General features: G+C 47.6%; 2 protein-coding genes across 2 annotated transcripts; one reads left to right on the top strand and one right to left on the bottom strand.

Annotated features, from left to right (window-relative positions):
* Nucleotides 1–1,169: 1,169 nt before the first annotated feature.
* ROMO1 (reactive oxygen species modulator 1) lies at nt 1,170–3,001 on the bottom strand. The gene is made up of 3 exons (XM_065691452.1): nt 2,907–3,001; nt 2,560–2,690; nt 1,170–1,526 (listed from the first exon to the last, which is right to left on the bottom strand). Exons 2-3 carry the CDS (start codon nt 2,688–2,690, stop codon nt 1,418–1,420), a joined length of 240 nt encoding a protein of 79 aa, XP_065547524.1. The 5' UTR covers nt 2,907–3,001; the 3' UTR covers nt 1,170–1,417.
* On the top strand, nt 2,973–14,970 carry NFS1 (NFS1 cysteine desulfurase). The gene is made up of 13 exons (XM_065691451.1): nt 2,973–3,090; nt 3,221–3,288; nt 3,895–4,011; nt 4,584–4,667; nt 5,316–5,468; nt 6,476–6,569; nt 7,667–7,801; nt 9,170–9,327; nt 10,688–10,793; nt 10,957–11,038; nt 12,367–12,450; nt 12,578–12,667; nt 13,277–14,970. Exons 1-13 carry the CDS (start codon nt 3,015–3,017, stop codon nt 13,338–13,340), a joined length of 1,311 nt encoding a protein of 436 aa, XP_065547523.1. The 5' UTR covers nt 2,973–3,014; the 3' UTR covers nt 13,341–14,970.
* Nucleotides 14,971–16,074: the final 1,104 nt, after the last annotated feature.

The raw sequence follows: 16,074 nt of genomic DNA, 5'->3' as shown, positions 1-16,074 counted from the left end.
ATGGCTGAGCTGCAGAATGGTCGTGGGGAGCAGACAGGGATGTGCTGCCAGAGGGGTTTTGGCAGTGTGTGACCCAGCTCAGGAACGCCACACAAAGCTGCTTTTTAGCTTTGTTTGACTGGAGGGGTTTTAGTTGCCAGTTCAGAGTAAAACTGGAGCTTTTTGGAGCAGCCGTGCTGCTCAACTTGGTTGGTGGCACTGTTCCACTCAGGTTACTGAGCCACGTGACAGCAGAGCAGGCTTTTAGTAGCAAATTGGTGTTTTCTCCCTTAAAAACTGGGGAAGTGGCACTTGTACTAGGTACAGGTTCTGTGGCTGCTGGCGCAGGTTCTGCTGCTGCTACCCTATCCTAAACAGAAACGGAGAAGCAGCAAAGATAAGCCTGGTTTCAACAGGCAAATACCAGGAGATTGCAACACTGAACTAACCATGTGCTAGTCCAGCCGTAGGCCAGGGCTGCAGGGAGCGACCCTCTCCCTAGCACCTCGCAGACCTGCTGAGGCAGAAAGGCCGGTGTCCTGGCAGCACAGCTCCTACGGGTGACCCCTTCCTACGCCCAGGGAGTGTAAAGAGCCGCTGCCAGTACCTGGTGCTGAATGGAAGTGGCCACAACCACAGCTCCTGTCTTGGGCTCAGCAGTGCCCTGTAAGTTGGTGCCCTGCAGAGCAGGGACGCATTATCTGTCCTGAGGGCGGAGCTGCAGGAAGGGCATTGCTCAAGGCCTGAGGAGGTTACATCACCCCCAGGTCACCCTTGTGACTCAGCGCAAGGATGAGCGCTCACGGCAGCAGAGGGGGTTTCCGTTTAGCAGCTGTAAGGATTTCCAGCTCCTGCAGCATGGCTGTACCCGTGACTGCGCTCTTCCCTGACTGCTGCCTGCACCACGCGCTGCCGGGCTGACTGGAGCCCTGAGCTGCTGCAGTTTGCCCTTGGTTGTAAGGACTTGCCCAAGTCCCTCTGGGCTCCCTCGCTTTTGCCCTGTATTACTTGGAAATGGGGCCGACCTCAACCCACCCACGCGTGCAAGGGAGAAAGCTGACGGCTGAGTTGAAGTAGCCACAAGTCACTCCCCTAGACTCAGGAACACGAGTGCAACAGAGCAGCTCCACATCAGTGCATGGGGCATGAGAGCTGCCCAAGTACCAAAGGGAGAAGCGGGAGGGCCGAGCTTACACCTGTGAACCAGGAACTTTAATGTAGTACAAAGGATCATTAATTCTCATCATCATGGGAGTAGGAGATGGGAGGAAAGTAGAAATTTGGTAAAAAGCACGTTTACAACCAGCAGAGCAAGGAGATGGTGCCTCATTCACCACGTCACGAAGAGCTCTTGCTTCCAGGTATCCAAACATTTTATTATGGTACAGAGGAGGAATGGCTGGACGGGGGCACTCCGGGCTGGGACCCGCGCTCCAGGTTAGCAGCGGATTCCCATGCCAATAGCCATGAATGTCCCAAATGTCCCACCACTCTGCATCATCGTTTTGCCGACTCCTCCCACCAGCTCTCGTCCTCTCATGCCAATCCTGAGATGAAGGAAAACACAGGAATTACACAGGAGCTGAAGCCTGTAACAGACACGCAGCAGCAAACACCCGGTACAACCAGGTAAGAGTTCCTGAGCACCCAAATCAAACACCTCCTCTTCAGTCTAAGCGACATCTGCTTGTGCATGGGGATGCTGTGGTGCCCCGTGCCAGAGCTACAAGAGCAAGGAGCTGTTCTCTTTGTATAGCTGTGTCATTCAAACAGGACAGAAGGACTGTCCCTGCTTCCTCTAAATACCCAGGATCTGTGTTTTCTGCTGGCACTGAACCACCTACAGACACCCTCCAGGATCTGTGAGACAGCCAGAAACGTTCAACGCTGCCAAATTACACTTTGTGCCTTTGCCTCCTCTCGGGCTCTCTTCTAAACCATAGCATCATTGAAGGGCTTCGGGTTGGGTCATCTCCGTGTTTAAGCACAGATTAAAAAAGCACGAGTTCTGCAACACAGGAAGGAGCTTATTTCAGTAACTCCTGTCCATGGCTGATGTGTGCCAGCGCCAGGCAGTGAGGAGCCAGCCCGGAGCACTGAGTGGCGGTTACCCCTGTGCTGGCACACCGGGAAGGTGCGATACTGCCTCTGAGTCACGACGGGATTGTGCCAGCGCCAGCCACGGCTCTGCCTCCTCTCTTGCCATTGCCACTCGGGGTCAGGATGGGAGCTGCCTCCGTGCAGGGATCAGGGCACCCAGGTCCCCGAGAGCCTGCAGCGCTCCCGAGGGAGGAGGGCGCCGCGCGTGTGCCTGCACAGGGAGCTCCTGCTGGAGCCACCGCCCGCAGCCTCCGCCTCCAGCACAGCCTCGCATGGGCAAAACTGCCCCCCGTGCACCCGCAGGTAACGCCCCACGTCCGGAGGGCCCCATGTGAGGCCGAGGCTCGCACCAGGCGCTCAGTTCCGAGCCCGGGCAAGGCTTCACCTCTGCGACGGCAGGAGCAGCCCCGCACCTCCGCTCCCAGCCCAGAGCACGGGGGTCTCCCGAGCCTGCCCGTGCCAACCGTTCCCTCGGCATACCTGAGGCAGGAAAACGTTCCGAACAGCGCTCCCGCCGCCATGCCCACTGCAAAGCCCATCATGAAACCCATCTTTACTCTGTCGAAGCAGCTGGGCTGCGACTGCCCGTACGGGCCCACGGTCACAGGCATCTGGAAACGCAAGCACAACCCCACGGATTCACCGCTGGGTCTCGAACACCTCCACAACCAGCCCGGGCCGGACGGGTCCCGCTGACCGTGGCTCCCGCTCGGACGCGGCGCATCCGGAGCCCCGGGACAAGGCGGGGCGCCCACCCCGGCCGGCCCCGCCGCGCCCGCTTCACCTCACGGCGCTTCTGCCGCGCCCCCCCCCCCCCCCCCCCGCACCTCGCTCGCCCCTCGCCCTCCGCCGCTGCCCGCTCCGGCCTCCGCTTCCGGCGCGCTCCGTGACGCTTCCGGAAGGGGCGGGCAGCGGCTCAGCGCGGTGACGCCGCCATGATGCTGTGGCGGCTTCGGGCCGCTCCGCGGGCGGTTCTCGGTGCCCGGCGGCTCTCGGCGGAGCCGGCAGCGGGTAGGGCCGGGGTGGGGCCGGCAGCGGCGGGGCCCGGGGCGCGGGCGGGCCTGGCCGGCGGGGCTCCGTGCTGCCGGCGGGGCTCCGCGCTGCCGGCGGTACCTGACGGCTCCTTCCCTCCTTCCCTCAGGGCGAAGCGGCGATGGAGGCAGTGCCCTGCGGCCGCTCTACATGGACGTTCAGGCCACCACCCCGCTGGTAAGGGCCGGGTCTCGGGATGCCACCGTCTCCTCCCGACCCCAGAAGGGCTTTTGCCTTGGCCAGGGTCCCGCGCCTCCGTTCCTGCTCTGCGGGAGTAGCGGCAGCCGCAGTTGATACCCGCGGGGATGGGCGTTGCTTTGAGGGGCAGCGAGAGCTGAACGCAGCCAAAATGCCTGAGTAACCTCCCGTGGCTTTTTGAGACCTTGTGTTTCTCCTGCTCGGAGGAAAGGCTGGGGTGGACGGGGCTTGGAGCAAGCTGCTCTATTGGAAGGGGTCCCTGCCTGTGGCAGGGGTTGGAACTGGGTGAGCTTTGAGGTCCCTTCCAACACAAACCAGTTCATGATTCCGTATGCTCAGAAAACCCCGTTCTTCTGTGATTGCCTTGATGCAAGTGGAGGGCACAGAACATAATTGCCAGACACTTGGCTTTGCTGGAGGCTGTGTTGCATATAGCATATAGTAACCTCACGTGTTCAAGATCTGGCCTGAGCTACACCCAGACACTGCAGGAGCATCAGCGCTAGTCCTGGGGCGGGGTGTGTGGAGGGGACAGAGAAGCTTTCCCTTCTCCGTGTCCAAGGCTGGGTGGTGTGTGTCCCGCAGGATCCCAGGGTCCTGGACAGGATGCTCCCGTACCTGACAGCGTACTACGGCAACCCGCACTCCAGGACACATGCCTATGGCTGGGAGAGTGAGGCTGCCATGGAGAAGGCGAGAAAGGTGAGTCTGGCTCTCTGCAGTGGGTTTCCTGCTGGTGAGGGAATTCAGTGTTGAAGGAAAATCAAGAGCAATGATGAACTGTTGCAGGTAGCTCGCTGTGGGCTGGTTTAGCAGCCTGCTCCTCACGTAGCTCTGCGGTAACAGATTTATGGCAAGAAAAAATAGATTAGAGGAACTGAAATGGCAGAAAAAATACTTGAGGCAAAGGTCACAAAGTGCTGCAGTCATTGGGATAACTCCGTTTTGTATCATTCTCCTAATCTTAGATACGGGATTCTGTAAATTGTTTTGAAAGTAACACATCCGGGCATTTTGTCTACTTTATTTTTATGTTCTTTTATGGCAGCCTAATGCTTAGCACCACTATTGCTGTACTGCCGTGTATACCACCACTTATGCATTTTATATTAATGCAGCTATGTAGACCATTGTACTGTAGCACAACTTCACTAGATACCAGCTGTGATCCTTCCGAGGCTTAAGGGGGTATTCTTGAGAACATTTTGCATGTGTTTTGCTACAGTGAGTTCACTGTGTTTTGTCTTAACAAATCAAATTTGTCTTTCAAACAGCAAGTTGCGGATTTAATAGGAGCTGATTCAAGGGAAATTATATTTACCAGTGGTGCAACAGAAGCAAATAACATGGCTATTAAGGTAAAAGGTTTACGCTGTTGGTTATTCATTATGTTAAAATTACGCTCTTAAGAACTGTACACAGCTTTCAGTAGCTGAAATGTTAATATCTTGGGTTAGTTAGCAAATATTTGCATTCCTGGACTTACTGCTTGTGTTATTCTGCTGCATACGTGGAGGGAATACTGGGATGTTTTGGTTCCCAGGAGGTGGTTTTGAGTACAAAGTGTAATAATGTTTATCTTCCATGTACCAAATATAACCCTTCTGCTTAAGTAGTTAGAGTCTTTATCATGAAATACAGTGGAGATGCTGATTACAAACTTGTTTTTGTCTAAGACTGGGCAGTGTTTTAGTTGTTCGCGTATGCATCACTGCGTGTGACTCCACTGCAGATATTGTTATAAAGTAGTACTGTTAATAGTGTCTTCTCTCAGTGAACACTTTCATAGGGTATTTGAAAAGAGATGCTTTGGAAAATGAGTGCTAATGGAAATATAGTGTGAATTACACAGCAGTACCTTTTAGATTCATAACTTCAGGGCAAAGAGGGAAGATCCAGGTTAATTGTGTCTGAATAGTAATGTCTTGTTTCTGATCCTGCTGTGTAAACCTTGTTTCTTCAGTGATGAATGACAAATCTCTTGTTTGTGGGTTGTGCCTGAACAGGGTGTTGCAAGGTTCTATAAATCCAGAAAAAAGCACATCATCACTACTCAAACAGAGCACAAGTGTGTGCTGGATTCCTGTCGCTCCCTGGAGACAGAAGGTTTTCAGGTCACGTATCTGCCTGTTAAAAAAAATGGGCTCATAGATTTGAAGGTGAGTTGTTTGGTGACAGGAAGTAGAAATAGTGGAGGGTTTGCTTCGTGTTGATACTCAAGAGGACCTTGTATCCTCTTAACGTTCAAGAGGAAAGGATGATAAATATCACCAGGTAGAATGAGAGTCACAGTCAAATCATCATAGCTGGAGAAGGATCTTCTGTTTTGTCTGGTGCTCTAGACTTTTCCTCAGCTAAAAAACATCCATCTCTCATGCCACCGTTCACTTGCTGTCATTCGTACCCATGCAGGTGGAGCTGCTGCATACCCTGTGGAGAGCGCAATACATGACTAGGATAGAGCTGGCTTTGGTACAGGGGTTTAGTGGTGAAATTTCATGACCTGAGCTGCTCAAGGCATTAGAGACAGCAATTACAGTACTCCCTTCAGATTGCAGTCTCTGCATTGACCCTTTGGGGTGTACATGCCTCAGCCCTGGGATTTAGAAGTTGTATATGCTTATTTTGTCGTTTGTGTCCTACAATACAAGACAGCATCAGGTTTTTTTCTGGCCTTGTCATCTGGCTTGGAGAGATGGTGTGTGTATGTGGTGGGCAGAGGGATCAGGCCTGCAGGTGCAGAAGTGTTAGTCATGTTCACTGGGAACTTTGGCGGACTCTTTCTTTGCGTGAGGCTTTCTTGTATATAGTGCAGTTCCCTTATAGCCAACCTCACTTTGTTTATGTGTGGCTTAAGCTGTTTTGTGGGTGGTTAATTCATTAAAGAAGTTCAGAGGAATGCATGAGACGCAGCAAAAGCCTGTTCTGACTTGATTTAGTCAAGTCCAGTGGCATGGTGCATACCAGGGTTAGGATATGCAGTTGATCATACTCCTCTTCCTACAGGAATTTGACATTCACTTGGATTAGTGCTCTTGCCAGGACTGTTTGTCAGAACGCAGGGGGTTGGTAGGGGGTGGTGGGTAGGATTTGCTGGCAAGTTGAAGGTGTGCTCAGGAATCTTGCTTTGCTCTTAGTCACAGCTTCTGTTTGAATATTTCCCCAGGATTTGGAGGCTGCGTTCCAGCCAGATACAAGCTTGGTTTCTGTAATGACTGTCAATAATGAAATAGGAGTAAAGCAGCCAGTTCAGGACATTGGTAAGTACACCGTGGCTTCCGGAGGGCAAGAAATATCACTTCTGCTTCATTTTACTTAATATTTTCATAGCCAAGTGCTCTTGATGCAAAAGGTGTAGTATAGGTAAGAAATAAATAATAATCCTGTCCCAAATAAAAACTTACTTTAAAAGGGAAATGAAGATGAAACTTGATACTTTTACAGGGAGCATTGCAGCAATTGCAGCTTTGTAGCACAGACCAGCTGCAGTGTTTTGTGTTTCATTCTTAATTGTATGATGGATAAAAGTATTACCCAGGATAAATGGCCAGATGGAGTTGACATACAAGTTATTGAACACTTGTAGAGTTTAAGAGGTGAAACCTGCAGTATTTGGGGTGGGAAGGGATGGTGACACCCTTTCTCCCCCCAGTATTGCCATATACAGTCATGAACAATTGGTTTGGAGGCTAAAAGGCTGCTGAAGAGCCAGGTTTCTGGAACAAGGAAAGGGTGAGCCAGGCTCTGGGCAGGCACGTGGAGAGACAAGACCTCAGAGCAGTCTGGCAAAGCAGGTCACAGTGGTTCCTTGATAACACCATGGCAGTGACAAAACACATCCCCTCCTGCGCCTTTGTATTCAAGATGTCCTTTTGTAAGATGTTTGAGTTTTTAGGGCATTTTCAGGCATTGTCTCTGCCCTGGCATTTATACGGCATCATTCTGGAGGGTGCTGCTTTTCCAGCCTGTGGCAGGCATCTGATCCTGTTGTGCAGCTGATTTTCCTCTTGTGCTTACATTGTTAAGGCCATTAGTGTTGTCCGGCTCTTCAGTGCCAGAGATATTTGGTGCCAAGCTCTGGTTCCCACAGTAACCACAACACCTTGATCACAGGTCTAATAGGCCAAGACTGGAGCTTCTTACCTGCTGACCTGCTTAAACCAGCGAGGCATCAGCTAGAGTAGTCCCTACACAGCTTTAGATGCTTCTCTGTAAAAGAAACACAGCAGCGCCTATTTCTTCCCTTGTCACCTCAGAACTGGCCCCTGCTGTAAACTGATTCATTGTTGGAATCATTGGAATCATCACAATTAGATGAGATAATGTGGGTGTTTTTGCTCTTGTGTCTGTGTTACAGGTGAGATCTGCCGTGAGCGTAAGGTGTTCTTCCACACAGATGCTGCACAAGCAATTGGTAAAATTCCTATGGATGTCAACAGCATGAAAATTGATCTGATGAGCATCAGTGGCCATAAAATTTATGGGCCCAAAGGTACTTACTAAAGTGCTTTTCTAGAGACTTGTTTCATGCCTACCTTAAGTTAACCACACAAGGTATGAAGTTAAACCTGTCTGTCCTAGTGACTGTTACTTAAACTGTAGAAAACTATTGGACTGACTTTGGAGTAGTTCAAGCACTGCTGCCAGACACAGAGCTGCAGTAAGTGGATCTGCAGTGCTGATGGGTTATGAGGTGGCTTCACCAAAGGGAGAGACACTGTTTTATAAGCAGCATTAGGAGTTGTGGCTCTTCAGGAGTCATCTGCTTGATGCAAAGCAGCATTGATGCTGAAGCAGTTGAAATGAAATAACTACGTTTTAGGGCAAAGTTTAGGCCCAACTGCAGCTTGCAACAAGGAGGTCAAAAGGTAACTGGAAAGTTTAAATTTGTAGAATTTGTAGTGATTTTTGGTTGCCTTCTACTTCCAGTGGCTTCACCCCAACTCCATTTGTGCATCTTTGCAGAATGGAGTTTAAAATCTGGCTATGGATTTTCTAGCTGACTCCCAAATAGTAGAAGTTCAGCAATTGTCACTGTTACTCAGTTTGTAAAACTGGATGTAGAAAGGCAGAAAGCGGGTTTGCTGTATTCTATGTGCTATTCAGAAAGAAAAGGCAGAATTACTATTTTTTCAATATGTTGCGTTTTTCTGTGTGAGCGCTGACAGCTAAAGATGTGTCTCTGGGCAAGGACTAAGGTTTCAACCAGTAATTTTGGGCAGGTGACAGACATTTCATAACTTCTAACGACCAGAAGTTGCAGCCATTCTTCTTGTGATGAGTCACTCGTTAGGATAAGCCAAGGCACGTGAAGGCATGAAAATCAAGTTTTTAGGTGAGGAGATGAAAGGAGGACACTGCCTGGCTGTCAAATCTGGTTCATCTGATCTGCCCATTGGAAACTGGTGCTACTGATGAGTCTCCCTAATGAGAAGAAAGGGAGAGGACTCCTGGGACTGGTTCTAGCTTGGTAATCCAGGGAAAGGAGTTCTAGAGCTTTCAGCTGGAAGTCAGTAAACGAACATCAATGAATGAGATATCTGCACTTAAAAACTTCAGTGCGAAGAGGTGAACTTCATTTCTGCACAGGAATTGCGAGAGGGAAGGGAAGTATTTAGTCCTCAGGCAGCTGAAGCACACTGGGAGAAACTGAGCTTCTCCCGTGGCTGGGAGCCTCAGTGAGGAAGAGCATGAACGGTTGGAACAGACACCACTTCCTAGAGTGTTCATTACATTTCTCTCCAGTGAAGTGTCCAAATGTGTGTTTTCTGTGGAAATAAGGAATGTTTCCAAGCCTTGGAATCCCTTTTCATCATTTCAGAACTGGATATATACTAAGCCAGCTTTCCTTATTTTCCAGGGGTTGGTGCTGTCTATGTTCGTCGCCGACCACGCGTTAGGCTGGAGCCCCTGCAGAGTGGGGGAGGCCAGGAGAGAGGATTGAGGTCTGGGACAGTGCCCACCCCTTTAGCAGTGGGCCTGGGTGCAGCATGTGAGGTGGCACAGCAGGAGTTGGAGGTATGTAGGAGATTGTCCTGGATTCCAGAAGATAACATAAAGTGGCCAGATAAGTCTTAGATTCCTTCAGTCTTTTTGTGTGCATTTGCCCGAGTTAAACTGGATTCTTGTGTTGTAACATTGAGTAAATGTTCTGAGATCTTCAAGGATGTTTTGGGGAGCTGAAAGGTGATTTTCAGCTTTCCTCAGTTTCTTTTCTGAAGTGGTTTGAATCTTGTTTTCCTGCAACAGATTTACCATTGACAGTTTCAGTGAAATACAGGTTTAAGTGCTTGTACTCGGCTCTCCATTCTGCACACATTTATTAGCAGCATCTCTGAAATGGAATAAATCATGTTTATGTAATGTGTATTGGAAGAAAAGACTTCCTAGCCCGTTATTGTACCTAGTCAGTGTATGTAAGTTCAAGTTTTCTGCAGCTTTTCAACTAAGAATTTCTTTTTTCGTAGCTTGGACAGTTTATTTGCTCGGTCTGGTGTCTAATCCTCTGTGTGCTGCTGTATTTGTTTGTGGGCACCGACGCATTCCTTACAGCTGGAATGTAAGAATCCTTTAATATAATGCCAGTGGGATGCATAAGCCAGATGTCTGTATGTACAGCATCAAGCTTCTTCCTGGGAGACACGCAGGAATCTGCTGTATGAGCTGGGCAGTTATGGAAGCTGTGTTAGAGGCTGCACAAGCCTCACATCTGGATTCTCTTCCTTGCCTGGCAGAGATTTGGCATTTCTAAATCAAGCAATATTTGAGACTAAAGCTTTTTCAAGCATGTGAACAATCAAGAATTGCATGTGTGTGTCTGCATCAGAGCTGATGTGCTCCAGAAGCAGTAGCGTATGGTGAGGGACGTCATGTTCCAGTCTAGAGCAAGACACTGTGTGGGCAGTTCTTGCTGTGTCGATTGTGTTGTAAAAGCAGAGTTCAGAATCATTTGCAAGACCATGTCTTTATGTGGTACAGTTTGAGAGCTCTGAAGGAAATAAGGGGCACTTACCATAATAGATAGATACCCTTTTGTGTTGCAAAATGCGTCATCTTACGCATTACCTGACTCGTCTTTAAACACAAAGCACTCGGTTCTTTTATGGAAGCCAATTTGGCAGCTTGTACATACAGATCTTTCTGAATGGTTTTGGGATATTTTTGGAGGCTGAGCTAGCAAGGACCAAAGTGGTAATTCTCTGTTAGAACAGTCATTAGAGCAGGCAAAGCTTGACGGTTTCTTTTTCAGATGTGTTCTTTCCGTGCTTTAACCAAACCCAGCTGCTTCACCTGCACGCAACTGGTGACGCAAAGCAGTTTCAGCGAGATCAGGCTGTGCTCTGTATTTATTCTGGTCTCTTTTCTGATTTCTTTATAGTATGACCATAAGCGAATCTCACAGCTGGCAGAACGACTGATTACAAAAATAATGAATGAAATTCCTGATGTGGTTATGAATGGAGACAAAGAGCATCGCTACCCAGGTAATGTAAGCAGAGTCCTGAGCCCATTAGAACTGTCTGTGTTAGTGGCCATGACTCAGTAGTGCACTTTAGCTACACACTGTGCAAGTGTTGCCTTGAGGCGTAGGATTTACCCTCAGTTTCAGCTGATGGAAGTTTTATTTTCTGTTCCATTTATTTGTAGGATGCATCAATTTATCTTTTGCGTATGTGGAAGGGGAGAGTCTGCTGATGGCTCTGAAAGACGTGGCTCTCTCTTCAGGAAGGTAGGTGGAATGCGTGGGCAGCATAGCAGTGAATTTTGGAGAGAAAATGACATCTGCTGATGGAGGTACAAACTAAGGAGTGGTCTCTGTGCCCTGTATCTGTACAGGTTACTGAGTCAGCCTGGCATGGATTTTATTCTGAGATGTTTAAATGCCACATTTCAAATGAAGGTCAAATTTACTCACCCTAAAAGAAAAAAATGAACAAAAAAAAACCCCAAATCCAGGAAAATCAATCTAGAAATTTCTACCTGCCAGCCTTGTAGACTGATTACCTGTGATAGCCTTGACATATAACTGCCAGTGACTCACTCATTCTAAAGGCTGCCAGCATTTGAGCAGTTTCTGTCCTTCAGTGGGATTTCACACCAGTGGCAGATTGTAACTGCCCAGACAAATACTGGGACTAAATTAGCTCATATAGCCTGTGTTTGATGCAGAAGTAGAGAGAAAATCAAATACGCTTTATGGAGCTCTGTTGACCCTTCAGGAGCAATGAATAACATTTCTAAGATGAGCTTGATGCCTCTGGTTGGTGCAGTTAATGGAATGTAGAGCTGCCCTCCTTCCCTCACCTATGGGAACAAAGTGGTCAGCAGATCTTGATTCACAGTACGTTGGCACTGCGACCGGGAAGAACAGGTCTGCACATGACTCTCTGAAGCACTTCTGTAATTTGAAAGTCTCTCTGAGACTCTGCTTTGTGCTGCGTGTTGCAGCCTGTGAAAATTGAGTAACAACATGGAACCAGTTTTGCCTACTGCTCGAGATGGAAGTTTTCTCTGCTACTGACAATAACTGGATCATCTTGCTCTGGATTCCTCTGTGCACTGTTTTTCCTTTATTTGTTCTGCTGCCAAACAGCAACTTGTAAAGGCTTTTTTAAAGTTTTTTAATGTTCTGGCTGTTTGTTTCCTTCTCTGGCTAGTTGTCTTGGCTCCTTTGTCTTTTTTATACGGCCTTCACTTCAGTCACCTCTTAGTCTGCATTCCCACTGATTCTGCTTGGCATTGTGTTTATTCTTACTGTTTTATATGTGTTCTGTCTGCTTACCTGTTACCTCTTGCTCCTAATCTATAAACCTCATTCTCCTCTAATATCCTCCCATTCCTTCTTTCTCTTCAGCAGCAGAAATACCACTCTTCTTGCTTTTATTCAGGATGGTTTCCAAGAGGCTGGGGAAGCCAATACAGGTTGTTGTAAAAAGTCTTAGTAGCATGAAATGTCTGTAAGTGACCTGTTCTTTCTTGGAGGAGGTTAGGGAAATGTTATTCCAGTGTGGCATCTGCATGTGAACAAAAGCTTAACAGTGCCTTCCCTTTCCCCAGTGCTTGTACATCAGCTTCTCTGGAGCCTTCCTATGTGTTGCGGGCAATTGGAGCAGATGAGGACTTGGCTCACTCATCTATAAGGTGTGTGGAGTGGTCTTTCCTAATGTTTCCAAATGTTTTTCTTATCTGCCTAAAAGTAGGTGGTGGATTTGTTCCACCCCTCCTTATGCCTATAGTTCTAGTCCTTAATCGTTTTCTTTTGCTTTAGATTTGGCATTGGTCGCTTCACTACAGAGGAGGAGGTGGATTACACAGTGCAGAAGTGCATACAGCATGTTAAGAGGCTGAGGGAAATGAGGTGAGCTGCCATCTTACTGAACGTGAAGACTTCTTTGGTGTGGTAGTCATTTAAGAGTTGGATTTAGTTGAAAGTAATTGTTTACCTCAAAAATCTGGTGGTGTTTCTGTATAAGCAAGCAGAGTAGGAAGAAGACTGATATTAACAGTAGTGACAAATAAAGAAACAAACCTTCTCCCAGATCCCACCTTTGTCAGGGAAAGAATGCAAGTAGGGCAGGCACTTAGGGCAGTCCCTGGAAGCTTCTAAGCCACAGATGGTATTATTGAGTTTATATATCTATAAGTTGTTTTATTTTGCTGAAAGTGGAAGACTCCGGACTCATCTGGACAGTGTCAAATGCAAGGGCTCAGTCTCTGAGACCCCAGTACTTAACACCTAAAGTGGGAGCAGGGCATGAGGTGGAGAACCTGCTCTCTCACCTCTTGTATTTTGGGTGGAGGACACAGTTGAGGACTGATCACCTGAAGCTCACTGACCTCCAGAAGGGGAAGGCAGGTAGATGGGTACCTACTGGCTTCTTGTGTAGCTGATAAAATTGTCCGTTTGATTCTTGGTGGTGGTGTTGTCCTGTGTGTTTTAACCCTCATTTTTCTCCTTTCTTTACAGCCCTCTCTGGGAAATGGTGCAGGATGGAATTGACCTCAAAAGTATTAAATGGACTCAGCACTGAGAAAACATGGCCATCTGTGGACTAGATGTGGATTAAAATGTGTTTTCTGTACATTCTTGAGCAAATTATGCAGCACTTCTTATTTTTGACACTTGCAATTTGCCTGGAAAATGACCCTTTCTGATCACGGAGTCTAGGAAGCCAGAAATGGAAATTAGTCTTTATCCCGGAGACAGGCAGGATGATTTAACACCCACTGCATTTATACTGACACACAGAAATTTATGCTAAAGCAGAACTAATTCGTCGATGTATTTTCTGATGAGAAAATGAAATCGGTGTGTTACTTGTGGGCAAGTGGAGTCCTGGTGAGAGGAACACCCGTGTAGCTGTTCCCCTGCAGCCAGGCTGCACATTCCTTCTGCTTGAGGTGGGCATCCTGCAGCAGCCGCTGCCTTTGTGCTGTTCAGATGTGTTGTATGGTGAGAGATCCTCAGGCAGGAATCAGCTCAGCATTTCTAGAGGAAGAGGATGCCTCAGTATGGCTATGTGCCTTCTCAGTTAAGTTGTATGTGCAGATAAGAAAATTTTTTTTTCTTAAACAGAGTATTTGTAATGCTTGCTCAGACCAGTGTGCATTAATCCTAAACATCCTCTGTGTTACAGAGTTTATCGTGCAATGATGATGCACTTTGCTGTCCCCTCCATTATGTTTTTCCATGCAGTTTTCTTCTCAGTAAGCAAAGAAAACTGGAATGACTGCAGGAGGGGGATAGGCAGAATATGTCAGCTTCAGCTGCAGCACTAGTTCAGTTGGAACACGAGTGGTAGCGGTGGTGGGCAGAGCAGATGAAGTGCAATGTCTTAATGCAGTCTGGGTTTTTCTGTTGTGTGTTTTCCCCTCCCCTCATGATCCTTTGCTGTCACTCACAGTTTGCCTATGGGCTGCTGGCTTCTGTCACTTCAGGGAGTCCTGCCTGTTGGAGGCTGTATGTTTTGTCTGGAATTTATTCTGTGTAACAGACTGTACTTCTGTCTGACTGGAGACTTCCATGGGAATCCGTTCCCTGCAGATAGTGGGGAAAGTGTCTGTTAAACAGGGTTTGATGAGATTACTTCCTGTCAGTGTTTCTCCTTTCTTACCTTTGTTGATCTTTCCAGTAGGAAACTTAACCCTGTATCGCAAAGTGCCTTTGTTTCAGTTGCATAAGCAGACAGGTTTCAATTGGTTTTGTTGACTGATGGATGCTGTATTAGCTGCTGAATGTAATACAGACAGTACGTCTTCAGTTCTGGATGGCATCTACCTCGAGGATGAACCATGTGATGTAAAAGCTGAAATCTCACAAGGTGGATTGTGTTACAGAAGCTCGTGCTTTCTTTGTTACCAAGGACAGACCTGCTGGTTGTAATGCAGAGCTAATCCTCAGTTGTTCTGTTTGAAATTACTAGCTTTAGCAGTTTCAGTATTGTAGGGCTGGCACCTTATATTTCATCACAACATTTTTTAAACTGCTGTATGTGTAAATAGGCTTTAGAGGTGGTGTCTGGGTGATGCTTTATTCCTGGGCTTTACATGTTTTCCGGATTAAGCATGTGATAATGTTTTCCCAGTATGTTTTAGAACTATATGAAATTGTTCTTTGTGTTTCATGGATGATAAAAAAAATATAGATAAGACTTAAACTTGGCTATTTTCAGTCTTTTTTGAATCCACCTTCTGGCTGAACTGTTCTAAGATTTAAAATACAAATTCTATTGGGGAAACTCACTCGCACTCTTAATAATGCTGAGGAAGAATTTACAGTGGAGATACTTTTCCTTTTAACAGACAGAAGTAATGCCAAGGTTAAACACGGAGCTGCACACCACTGAATGCTGTTAAGGGGTTTTGTATGGGAAAGTTTGCAGAGGAGAGGAACATGAATCCATCCCACTCCTACCAGTTTGATGCTGGTGCCAGCAGGAGAGCACATGGAGAGCAACATAAAGAAATTCCAGCCACAAGCTGGCTTCTTTGGGGCCTCACTTAGTTGTATGGGGAGTGAACAAGAGAGTTAGACATGCGCATGCCTGCAGGGCTACAACATTACTGAGTCACAAAGACCTGGTAGGATGGCTCCATGACTGCAGTTCTGGGATGGAAGGACTGGGGCTTTCCAGGAAGGACAGCCTGGGGAGATGAGGAGGGGGTGTCACCCTCTTCTACCTGGATATGGATGAGGAGCCAACCAAGGGTTTATGGGTCAGGATTAAAGGGCAGGACAAGGACATTACAGTGGGGGGTCTGTGACAGGCCAGGAAGACTGAGTGGATGAGGCCCTTTATGGACACAAACTTTAAAAATACAGGTGAAACTTTACAATGTTCTCTGTATTTTTTTTCCTGTAGTTGCATACCCCGACACCCTTCAGTTTTGTTTTGGGTGAAGGAGATGGATAAATGAGCTTGCTCTCAGTAGTTTCCTAGTACCTAAGAAAGGCAAATCCCATTCCTTTCTGACATTATTCTTTTCTGCGTGCCTTCCACCAAATACATGTTATAGGGGAGCATATTGGATATGGTTACCAATGATTCCTGTCCTGTAACCTCCTGCCTGCCAGTGTTTCCAGAGCCGCTTTTCCTCCTGTTACTGGTGCCTGGGTCCATCATGCTGCCACATCCTGTTCAGTACCCTTTGTCATTTGGCATGCTCCTAATACTAGTCTGGGATTCTGTCCCCTTCACCCACTCTACAACAGATCTGCTTCTGCCCATCTTCTCCCCATGAAAACTTGGGTATGGCTGTGAAGAC

This window comes from Lathamus discolor, chromosome 11, assembly GCF_037157495.1.
Source record: "Lathamus discolor isolate bLatDis1 chromosome 11, bLatDis1.hap1, whole genome shotgun sequence".
Classification (NCBI taxonomy): Eukaryota; Metazoa; Chordata; class Aves; order Psittaciformes; family Psittacidae; genus Lathamus; species Lathamus discolor.
The sequence above is the reverse complement of the archived record's forward strand: the minus strand, read 5'-3'. Positions and strand labels throughout refer to the sequence as shown.